The sequence below is a fragment of the Penaeus chinensis genome, chromosome 6 (assembly GCF_019202785.1).
Source record: "Penaeus chinensis breed Huanghai No. 1 chromosome 6, ASM1920278v2, whole genome shotgun sequence".
NCBI classification, from domain to species: Eukaryota; Metazoa; Arthropoda; class Malacostraca; order Decapoda; family Penaeidae; genus Penaeus; species Penaeus chinensis.
Genome location: NC_061824.1, coordinates 31,223,240 through 31,235,311, shown reverse-complemented (window position 1 = coordinate 31,235,311; position 12,072 = coordinate 31,223,240). Strand labels below are relative to the sequence as shown.

The 12,072-nt window shown below is 40.3% G+C and overlaps 1 protein-coding gene across 1 annotated transcript in view; it reads right to left on the bottom strand.

Moving 5' to 3' along the window:
- Nucleotides 1-6,924: 6,924 nt before the first annotated feature.
- The window catches only part of LOC125026334 (interferon alpha-inducible protein 27-like protein 2A), a 7,160-nt gene continuing 2,012 nt past the window's right edge, over nt 6,925-12,072 (bottom strand). Inside the window, exons 2-4 of the mRNA XM_047614702.1 lie at nt 7,880-7,991; nt 7,449-7,552; nt 6,925-7,186 (exon numbers count right to left, since the gene is read on the bottom strand). Of these exons, the coding sequence (XP_047470658.1) occupies nt 7,040-7,186; nt 7,449-7,552; nt 7,880-7,991 (363 nt within the window). The 3' untranslated portion in view covers nt 6,925-7,039. The remainder of the gene's footprint in view (nt 7,187-7,448; nt 7,553-7,879; nt 7,992-12,072) is intronic.

Genomic DNA, 12,072 nt, shown 5'->3' with positions numbered 1-12,072 from the left:
AAACATTTATTTATGTCAAATATTATTTCAGGTCGAAATAAATAATTATGACAAGTCTAGTGTTTTTCTGGTGACCCATGAAACAATAGGATCAGAATTCCTTAAACTTTGGCCACGTGGAGGTTTGATATAATGGCGACGATGGAGTAAAGCTACAATGGAACATTTTGGAGGCCTGAATATGCCCATGGTTAAAGCATATATGATATAATAATGACTATTATTGCCTGTTCATGACATTTAAATGTGTTAAATAAAAGATAAACTGAGTTTAGTTCTTAGCTCTTCCTATTTTGATATGAAAGCTTATACTTTATATCATTATCTATCATAATAGTGTAGATTTTCAAGATACATATTTTGTTGCTAAAGCATGACGATCCAGTGAAATGCTCACTCATGTTTTCCCATGTTACCTAAGTGCTGAGAGATGTTTCTTAGGATCACATTATGGCCATAGATGTACAATATCTAATATTATATCATATAAAATATTCCCATAATAACTAAACTGAAAAGAAAACATACATATACATATATATTTATGTATATACAAATATGTGTATGTATATATATGTGTATATATATATATATATATATATATATAATGCTTCGTTAGTGAATAATACATCATAGTGTGCAGCATCACACTTCAACTTCCTATTTTCTTTCAGTTATTAATCACTGTTTTACTGATATTACATCAGGAAATAGCAATAAACACAAGTTCTTAGTTATCAACATCTTAAGAGCACAAATAAACAACGAAAAACTATCGAAATCAGTTGAAAATTCGCGGGCCCTAAACGCCCCCCATCACACTTTTTCGCCTATTGACATCGGTTTCGAGCGTTACACTTCTTTAATGTTTGGAAAATATCACTTGTTATTATTTATATTAATTACATTTAAAAGAATACATGAATTTATGCTTTCATGTTCAATTATACATGTACAAAATGTATACTGATTGAGCTTAATATGAATTTTCGTAATATACTTTAAACCATACAAACACATTTTGTAAGCAAAACATGAATTTGTTTGTGATACTTCCCTTATTTTATTAGTCATGGAACACTTTGGGAGGCCTGAATATGCCTAGGGCTAAAGCATAAATAATATAATAAAAAACAGTAATGACTAGTGTTGCCTGCGCACGACACATTGAAATGTGTTAAAAGCGTAAGCATGCGAAAGATAAACCTTACCCTTGCTCTTAGCCCATGGATAAGATACGATATGAAAGCATTTTGATATTAAGGGGACCGTCCCTCAGAATGGGGTGGCAGGCTATAAATATATCAATAAAGTCCAAACGGTCTTATCGATTTTCTTTTAAAATTGGGTATTTGGTTCATTTTAGCATTCTACATATTTGGTATAAAATTTGTGGAAATTCCCAGATGCCCCCCTCAATAATCTTTGTACAACATGCGTCTCTTGTGTAGAGCTATTGACCCACACTGCTGCTTACTTTGCAATGAAAATACGGCATAAACATCGTTGACATCCAAAGTGATTGACGCGAGCTTTTTTTGAATTGCGGTCCCGTTTTTTCTTCTTTTTTTGTTTTACTATCAATTTTCTTATTGTTATTATTTTTTAGGAGGGAGGGAACTAAAGCTCGCGTCAATCTTTTTGGATTTTATCGATGTGTATAATGTTTCGTTACTTATCACCAATTATTGATTTTGTATTTCCATAGACGCTGCACGCTACTGAAACTCTTTCATCATCTGATAATAGATTTGATGTTATGAAATCTTTGTTTTGGGATCTGATGTAATTTTTTAAGCTTTGTCTTTTGGGATTTTATTTATGACATGATATTAAGATGTGTGATATTGAGGTGGTTGGATTGGTGTGGGCATTGCGGAGGGAAGTTTCTCTCGATATATGGGTTGAGGTGGGTCAATCTTGTGGCATTGACCACGAGCCGGGCCAACACCACCTCCTCCCCTCCTCACCTTGCCACAGGGGATGGATTTTTGTTTTTATAAAGGAAACAAAACACCTGAGATCTGACCCGGTTAATTTACCGGCCTGTTCATTGCCATAGATACCAGAGTGGCCTGGTACCCATATTAGCTTGATTAATTTATTGGCACTATGTAGCCGACGAATGATATTACCCAGCAGTAATTTTTTGTGCTTTCTAAGGATTTAATGGCTATAAATGAACTTAATGAAACAAAAAAATACTACATTATCGTGGGTCGTCGATAGTGCAAAATCCAAGGCTTTATCAATTGCAAAAAGTTCGGCAAGAAAGATCGATGTATGATTCGGCAATCTGAAACTCAGTTGACATTTAGTCGACCGTACACCCGCACCAACACAATCATTTGTCTTGGAGCCGTCGGTATGTATATGAAAAAAGGAAAGATGTTTAATAAGGATCTCTCTAACCCTCTGGTGTACCTCCACCTCTGGTACCATGGCCTTTGCTGATGGAAGCCAAACATCCACGATGATAAGTGTGGGAGTTTTCCATGGCGCTATATATGAATGGAGCAGGGTATCGATGGAAGAGAGATCTATACTAACTTTCTCGAGGTCATGGAGTCTATTTGTGAGGTGTCTACTGCCAGAGCCATCTGGGCGCAAATGCCAAGGCAAAGCATTAGCGTTAGGGTGACTTGGTTCCCTCGTCAGAGGCCTAACGCCACAACCCTCCAGGTACAAATGCCGAAGCAAAGCATCCCCATTAGGATGACTTGGCTCTCTGGATATTTTGGTGGGATAGATCATTGTCTGCTGGCCTCGTCTGAGTCGGAGGGCAGGTGATCCTACCTCCGCCTCAAGACGCTCGATCCTAGTACATTTCAGGGCTCCCTAGCACACTTAAGCAAGCATTCTGAACATCCAATCCTTTCAGATTTGAGCTCGCTGCCGAACCATACACGATTGACCCATAGTCTACTTTAGCCCTAATCAGGGTTTTATACCTAATAAAGACTTTCCATTAGTTTCCCATTTATTCGCAGCAATGCACTTTAATAAATTTAGTGCCCTTTGACATTTATTTTTTAATTGACCTTTGTGGTCTTTCCAGTTTAGTCTATGGTCAAAAAGTAGACCAAGAAATTTAGTAGTATTTTGAATTGGTATTGGCTGATTGTCTAGAGTTAGCCTTGTGTTCGGCTTCCTCCTGTATGAAAAAAATGCCTCGGTGCTCTTTCTTGTGGAAAACTTAAAGCCCCACTAGAGGTCCCCAGTTATAAATCATATCCAGTGCCAGTTGGATGCGATTTGCCGAAAATATTACATTACTGCTGGAATGCACACTTATTAGTGTACAGTGAATATTTTAGATTTCGAGGGGGAACTGGTAAGATGTCATAAATCATCCACAAAAATGACAAGACACTTCCTTGTGGGACCCTATTTGCCTGGACAAAAATGTCTGAATAAGTGACATTGTCAGAACATAATTTGACAGCAAAAGTTCTGTCAGAAATGAAATTTTGAATAAAACAAGGGAAGTTTCCACGTGATCCAAAATCATAAAGTTTTCTGAGTAGGCCATATCACAATGACGAAGGCTTCTTCTGTATGTAAGAATATTTGTTTAATTTGTTTTATTGACAGTGGACCAGACCTGTGATATTGGTGTATTACAGTTTATCGTAGAGACAAAGCTCCGCCAGTAGTCTCTTCTAGCTTGTCTTATTAATCTACAAGCCCTAGCTCTTGTTAGTTTGTAATTGCAAAAGTTCTCATGATTGAGATATTTTTGAAAAACCTGTAGGCCCTATTGCGTTGACACAGCGCACTGCGGCAATCTGGTGTCCACTATGGAACTCTATGCTTAACGCTATCTATCAAAGTCTTAGGAATGGATATCATTGCTGCATCTAATATACAATTCTGAACATTACTTACTCTATCATCTATGGTTTCTCCAACAAGTTCGAGCTTAATGCTCCATGTGAAGACGACCCAGTCTGCTCTGTCTACATTAAATTTAGATGCTGCAGGTGTTCTTGTTGTGTCACATGAATATTTAATACAAAATGATTGCTTCCCAATGAATTGCTAATGGTGTGCCACAGGTACTTGGCTACTATTGTTGAAGAAACCAGAGATAGGCCAAGAAAGCTCAAATTACCGGTACTGTCGTCCACCCACGTCGGACTACCATCGTTCAAAAGAACCACATCAGAATCATTAATTAACTCAGCTACTAAACTATCAAAAGCAACAGACCAGAAGACAGAGGAAGTCCTATTGGGGTCCCCTGGGTGAGGTGAGGTCTGGGCTGTGAATCGGTATCATCCTTCTTATGATATTGTTTTATTTAACAATTTCATCTGATCCGTCAAATCCTTTACCTTTTTCTTCAGTTCAGCAATTTCCTCATCGTTTGCTACCATTTCTTGACTGTTAGAACCTGCATTGGAGTTATCATTTACTGCTTCAGCACAGGAAGTTTTGGGTTTGTTTGTCAAGCCTTCAACTTTCCTCTTGACTTCACGGCAACTAACTTCACGTTCCCTCATGTATGCCAATGTCTCGGTTTCCTTCTTCAAACTGCTGCATTCAGCAGAGCTTGACCGATGGGAACCACAGTTAGCACACTTAAGTGTAGCTTCAGTGCATGTAGTCATATCATTTACCACAAGTGAATATGTCAGTATCCGAATTTTTGGCAGCTGTTACAATGGAGGGAGGTTAATCACTTTTCGCACTTGTCCGTCATTAGTTGGGGCTCTCTTTGTGGTCAGATTGGTCATAGGCGGGCCGTGAGTCCTCCTCCCTCCCTGAGGAGGAGGGGTATAAAAGGAGTCGGGCATACTGGGTGTCAAACCAGGTCAGAACCCTGGGATAAGAAGAATCGTAGGGCATCTTCTGTCATAAAAATTAATCCAGTATTAAAATTTAAGCCAGATCTCTTAAGTGCATGTGGAATGGCAGCATCCAGGGTTAAATTTAATTCACCTCCGGACCAGGCTTTACTTTTGCACATGTGCAGAACGAGCTACTTAATCCCACCAATCATGTATTACAGACGTTTATAGACACAAAAAGGAAATGTTATTTCCAGGCTAGTAAAATTTATGCAATACATTAATAAATAAGGAAAGCTTTTAATAACATCAAGATTTGGTTTAAAATTCAAAGCAAAACTTTCTAATGTTTAACCTAAAGTGACTTCAAATCCTCATGGACATTTGTTATCATGATCCTCGCTAGCAACACCCTGAAAAATACCCTATCCATGCCCCGCAATCACAGGTCAGAAAGAGCTCTTAGCGAAAACCCTTGAATAAATTGAAATTACCAGAATCTATTTTGTTTGACCCCTTCATTTTGGTTGTATATTATAATTATATGCTATTTGAAGCCATTTATATCATTCGATTTGTACTGATATATATAGATCAGCATGATGTAATACTAGCGTATATTTTTTCCTCTGTAGCAGATGTTTCATTATCAACATTAGCGTATGATATTGTAGAGGGTGAATGGTAATTGCCATTACACAGATATCTGTTTTTTTCATGTAAAACAACAGATTTACTGATATTCACATTGATTTGTGCACCTAGCATTGTGTCATGCATCTTCTGTGCAAGTTCTGTGGATTTCGATTAACTTTAATCTGGAATTAACCTTTATGACGCGTACAGAAGACGCCTATAGAGAGAGAAATCTGGGCCTCACTACTCAGGGGTTGAAGCCCGCAAGGGCAGAAAGCATAGGGCTTGGCTGACCACTGCCACCAAATGTGTCGAGAAATAAATTGGGACACTAAAAGATGTACAAATGCCTGGACTTCTGCTGAATGAGACTCTTCTGTGTCTTAAGTGGGAGTCCTTCGTGCTAAATATTTCTCGGGGAAAGAAGTTGAATTCCATGTATCAGGATTTGGCTCATTTTTTTCTTTAGTTTTCTCCCATGTGTGTGGATGACACATTTACTGCTTGCAATCACCTCTCTCTTGCGGAAGAATTACTTGCTGTGAATATCAATTACTGTTCATTCTTAGCAAGGTTATTTTTTACACATTTCATATTTTGATTATATTCGCTTTTAGTCAGTTTTCTTATAGCTGTTCTTAGGTCTTGATAATGTATTACAAACACTAAACATCGGCATATTTCCTGTAGCAAAGAAGAGTTGACAATTTACGATTTAATGAACGGGATTGAAGGATTTAAACTACATCTGTGCTCTATATCCTTTATTAATTTCTTTAATGAATATCATGAACATATAATAACACCATTTATAGTAAAGTAGGCTTTTTTTCTGTTTAATCAAGCACTGGACTGAATCCTAATCCAATGAACAACTAGTCATTTTAAATTTTAACATTATATATGCAAGATTTTTAAATGCCAACAATATATATGTGTAAGAATTTAAGATGCCACTAATGAAACACAGTGTAATTTGATTTTTTAACTTTCACACTAAAGTCTGATTTTCTTGTTCATATAGAACCTAAAATATACTCTACTAAATTATTGTTGCCAAGTTGTTAATATCAGTTCTAATATAAATAATAATACCTTGGTATCACTGTCACCACCTTTGATCTGAAGAGAACCCCCGTAATAATAATAATAATAAATAAAAGAAAAAAAAGAAAGAAAGAAAAAAAAAAAAGGGGGGGGGGGGGGAAGCTCGTGGTCTGGATTGAATATATTCCTCCGCTGCGTTTTAACCAGTTTCTTTCATTCCATAGTCTAATAATGACTAAAAGGTGGCATATATAATGTTCGTATACAATATATATGTATATATATACTGTATGTATATGCATATGTGTATATATATGCATACATGCATACACATATATGTGTATGTGTATATATAAATGTGTATGTGTATATATAGATATTTATATATATATATATATATATATATATATATATATATATATATATATATATATATATATATATGATGTACACATACATAACTATATATATATTATATATATATGCATATATACTTTTTTATTCATATATATATATATACATGTACATATTTATTAATACACATACATATAACTCGTGTGTCCTTAATTGTCCTCTTTCTTACCAAAGGCCTCCTTGGCTTTCTCTTGAGCCATTTTAATTCCGGCTCCTACGGCGCTGCCAAATGAAGCCAAACCAACCTTGCCAGCAACTCCAACTCCTGCAGTTGCCACACTCTGCAGTGTTGCTACCTGTGAATCAGAAGCGTCAAACAGTAGAAGTTTTGTTTGTAATTTTTCAACTTTTATCTTTTTTATCATTGTTTTTTAATTGGTATCAATTTTTTAATTGGTATCAATTGGTCCTTGATTCCAGTACACCATTGCACTTTCATCATTTTTTTTTCACTATTACCACATGCATATATATGTATTATTATTTTTTTATTTTTTATTATTATTATTATTTTTTTTTTTTGCGTTATGAAACATCAGGTAAATCATTTTTCATTACCGCACTGCCAGCAGCTACAGCACCGCCATTGGCAGCGGCTGCGGCCGACATCATGGAAGCCGCCCAGGAACCAGCTGCGATTCCTGCGCTGGTGAATCCTAAAACTGGGGAAAAAATGGATTTACTGTAAAGGATGATCCTTTAGCATCTTAGGAAAATTATATTACCCTGTGTTCAATAGAAAAACCATAGTATTCCGTATCGTTTAGACGAGAAATTTGATTGCGGAGGAGGAATTGTGAAGTGGATAGGAGTGGAAGAGATGCCCTAGAGGAGGAAGAAAAGGTGGAGGGCTGAAGAAGTAATGGAAAGTGGAGAGACCGAGAAAGACGAACTGCCAGAGAGAGAGAGAGAGAGAGAGAGAGAGAGAGAGAGAGAGAGAGAGAGAGAGAGAGAAGCAGACACAGGAAACTACTTCAGGAGTTTCTTACATGGTAATGCAAAAGGAGCTGCAGCGGCGATGGCGGCTCCGGTAGCAGCAGTAGCGATCAAGCCGGAGTAATCATTTTCACATTCCTTAGGAGTCGGGTATTCTTTGTTATCCTAGAAGAGACGAATATATGTTAATCTCTCTCTCTCTCTCTCTCTCCTATGCCGTAATTGCTTGGACAACGAAGATATGAAGATTCCGGGAATGATTTTGGGAGATGTCTTTGCCCTTGGCTGTCCAAACATTCTCAGTGAGAGTGAGATCTGATGATTTGGGTGGATGTGGCACAGCATAATCTCGAGGTGTTGCCGAAATCACGCCTTCACGATACTACTCGTATGGCTAAGGCTTTTTCCTGGACCAGGTAAAATGACTCAACTCTCTGACACCGCTGCTGTACATCTACTCAATCTGCCCAGCAATTTCCGAGTCTGCTGCAATTGCCAGCAGAACAAAAAGGATGTGCATCCCTAGTAGTATAAAAAATAATAATGAAAATAAATAACTAGGAAGAAAAGGACTCATGGTAAGGGGACATGGAAACAAACTACTGACAACGCCCCCTTCTCAAATCCAGTTAGAGGTAATGGCTGTTGCTACAGAGCACAATGATTTATAGCTTTGAATGACATTTACTCCGTCGTGCATCTAGGGCGCCCTCTTCTGGCATTGTGGCTGGTGGTTCCAGTTGCTTGGGTGTTGCTGGATCCACAGACGGTTGGCTTCGAAAAACCCAATCTTGATACTTCGTCTCTCGATAGTCCCTCAGAGTAAAACGAAATTATGGAGATACAAATGGTCTACGAGGTCTTGTATTGGCATATCAACTCCAAAACACTATGCGAACACATTATGAAGCTTCATCTGTTCCTAATTTCGAAAACAAGTACCATTTCCAAAGCAACTCCTAGAGATATATGTATGCATATATATATACATACAAACATACATGTACACATAGATACATATGCACACACATACATACCTATGCAAACACACACACACACACACACACGTGTATATATATTATACATCATCATTCATCATCTTTTGGGAGCTAACGCTGGCAGGGGCGCATAGCCGCATCCACCTTTCGCTTTCAGCCGCCATCTCTATCTTCTCACGACAGGTTTGATGGATCTGCCCAAGCCACGACTTCCTCGGTCGTCCCACGGGCCTCCTCCACCCAGGGTTGTCTCTAACAGAGACAAACTGGTGAGCAGGGTCATCCAGCCAACTGTACCCCATGATCTGGCGCAAGGATCTGTTACAAAAGGCATCAAGATGTGATTCCAAAGTACAAGATAGCGTCCAGGTTTCACTCCAATATAGTAAAACTAAAAGTATCAGGGCCTTGAAGACACATAGCTTGGCCCTTCTGCACAAGTACCGGCATCTCCAAATACTCTTGTCAACCCCTGTTGCCAGGTCAATCCGTTTATTGACTTCCTGGTCTGACAGCCCAGAGTCATGAACTGCACTACCGAGGTATATAAAGGTCTCCGTGACCTCGACGTTTTCACCTCAAGCACGTACCGACTACACAGGGTCTCCTAGTAGGCACCCAAAATCTTGGATCTTGGTCTTGGTCCAGGAGACCTCTTGCCCCAGGGGCTTCGCTTCATTGCTAAATGCATTAAGAGCTGCCACTAGGGTTTCTAGAGATTCAGAGAGAATAGCAATATCATCAGCAAAGTCAAGATCTGTAACCTTTATATTGCCCAGTTGCTCTACCCAGTATCCAGTCCATGCAAGTGTTGAAAAGTGTTGGTGCAAGAAAACAGCCTTGCCTTACACCTGAACTAACAGGGAAGAAGCTCGACAGGCCCCCACCACACTTTACAACACTTTCAGTGCCTGTATATAGGTTTGCTATTAATCCAATATTCCTTGTTAGAATATCAGCATCTCTCAGTGATTCACGGTATCAAACGCTTTATTCAGGTCAATGTAAGCTACGAGCAGCCCACGTCCAAATTCACGACGATGCTCTACAATGATTCAAAGCACCAGGATATGGTCTATTGAGGAATTACTAGGAGTGAATCCAGATTGCTCTGGCCTCTGGTGCCTCAGCAGGTGGTCTCTGATACACCTAGGTAGGATGTGCGCGACTACCTTGCCTGGTATACTGAGTAATGTAAATGCCTCGGTGACTGCTGCAGTCCCACCAATACCTTAGCAGGTCAGGGGGAATGGTACCAGTCTGCCAGATGGCAGACAGGACCGCATGCAAGCCCCATGTCATTGGTTCTCCACCAGCCTTTAACAGTTCAGTGGGATGCCGCACACTCTTCAGCTTGGAAATTGACCCTCTGACTTCAGTCAGGGAGGGTGAATCCTCACTGATGGGAGGGTCTGGCAGAGGAATCTCAACATTACCCGCATCCAAGTTAACTGTTCGTGGATCAACCTGTTACAATTGCTCAAAATACACAGCCCAACGCACCTGCACCCCATCAGGATCTCAGATTATTTGGCCACTTGCTGATTAGACTGCATTCGTCTGTGAGGAGGGCTTGGAGCTTCTCAGGGCTTAGTAGGCAGGACGAGGTCATTTACCAGGAAATGGCTTTTAACCTCCTCTGCAAGATTCCTGATAAACTGTTCCTTATCCCTTCTCAACAGTGACCTAATCCTGTACACCACAGGACTAGGGCCCATCAGGCCCTTGAGTGCTGTGAAACAACCAGAGATAGCCTTGGCAAATCCCCAGGCACACTCAAACTCCCTCAATCTGTCCAAATAAAGCACCCTAAGGTGTTTATTGGAGCGACGGGAGTTCTAAAGTGGACCCAGAGAGTAGCCACAAATAATCTATGATCAGTTCCACAGAACTCGGTGTTCCAATACACCCTGCAGTTCTGGAGGATCCTCCATCGAGTGCTAACGAGGATGTGGTCGATCTCCTTGGCCACACTACCCGTATCATTGTACCAAGTGTTACTATGCTGGTCAGAATGCTGATACCAGGAGCTATAAATCCTCAATTTCTGGGACCTAGTAAAGCCAGCTGCCAGCATCAGCTCCTGAGTCATGAGGACCGACAGACATCTAGTAGCCAGCTCGATCGCAGCAAGATACCACACTGGTCACCCAGGACAATACGAATATCTCTCTGAGGACAGTTGAAGTGAAACATCTGTTTCACTTCAAGTCTATATACATCCGTAGGAGCGTACACAGCATTAAGAGACATGAAGCCAAATTAAAGCTTCAGTCTCAATACCATAATACGCTCATCGACAGGAGTGACCTCTAATACCAAGGGTTGAAGACTGTTGGAGATGGCTATGGATACTCCCTGGAGATGGTGGCCATCGTTGTGGCCTGGCCAGTAATAAGTGTAGCCACCCACACTAATCGTGCTGCTGCCATGTCTTCTCACCTCCGAGAGAGCAGCCACCTTAACTCTCAGCTGCTTCAATTCCCTCGACAGTAACTGATCATCCTGTTGCAAGGAGCGGACATTCCAAGCTCCCACCCTGACAGCCCGCCTGAAGTCTAACCACGGGCAGTCACTCCGGGAGGGCACCACCTCTGCCACCCCATATAAAGGGTTTTGGTTTCCTGCAGGTCTTCACGCCAAGTTGACGGCCGCCGGGCCGCAGATGGGAAGACGGGTAACCCCCGCTCCCAACCCGAGTCCCAGCGGTCGCCAACCAAGAGGAACCCACTGCCCGTCGTACTTGCTGGGTAGGAGTACCAACATCTACCAGTAAGCTTTTCTTGGCAAGGCCTGCCTCCCCACAGCCGCCCATTAACCCAAGGGGGTTAGTACGAAGCCTGGGCGTGTCCACACGCCGGTGGACCATGACTCCGTACCTTTAGGGCCTCCTGCTGCTCCAATAGCCTCCACAGTTCAGGTACCTAGTTTCCATGGGTGGCCACGAGGAGGCACTGCAGAAGTCTTGATGATGGAGAGGCTATGAGCTGGCAGGGAAGTCTTATGCATAGCTGTTCCCTTTTCGCATCAGGCTAGCCAGCGGTGGCATTTGCAAGTGAGAAGGCAAAGCTCTTAACACTCTTAACACTCACCCTGAGCATGAAGCACCCACCCATAAATTATATATATATATATATATATATATATATATATATATATATATATATGAAGGTTATATATGTATATGTATCTGTATGTTTATATACATGTTTATATATGTATATATACACATGCAAATTTATATAAGT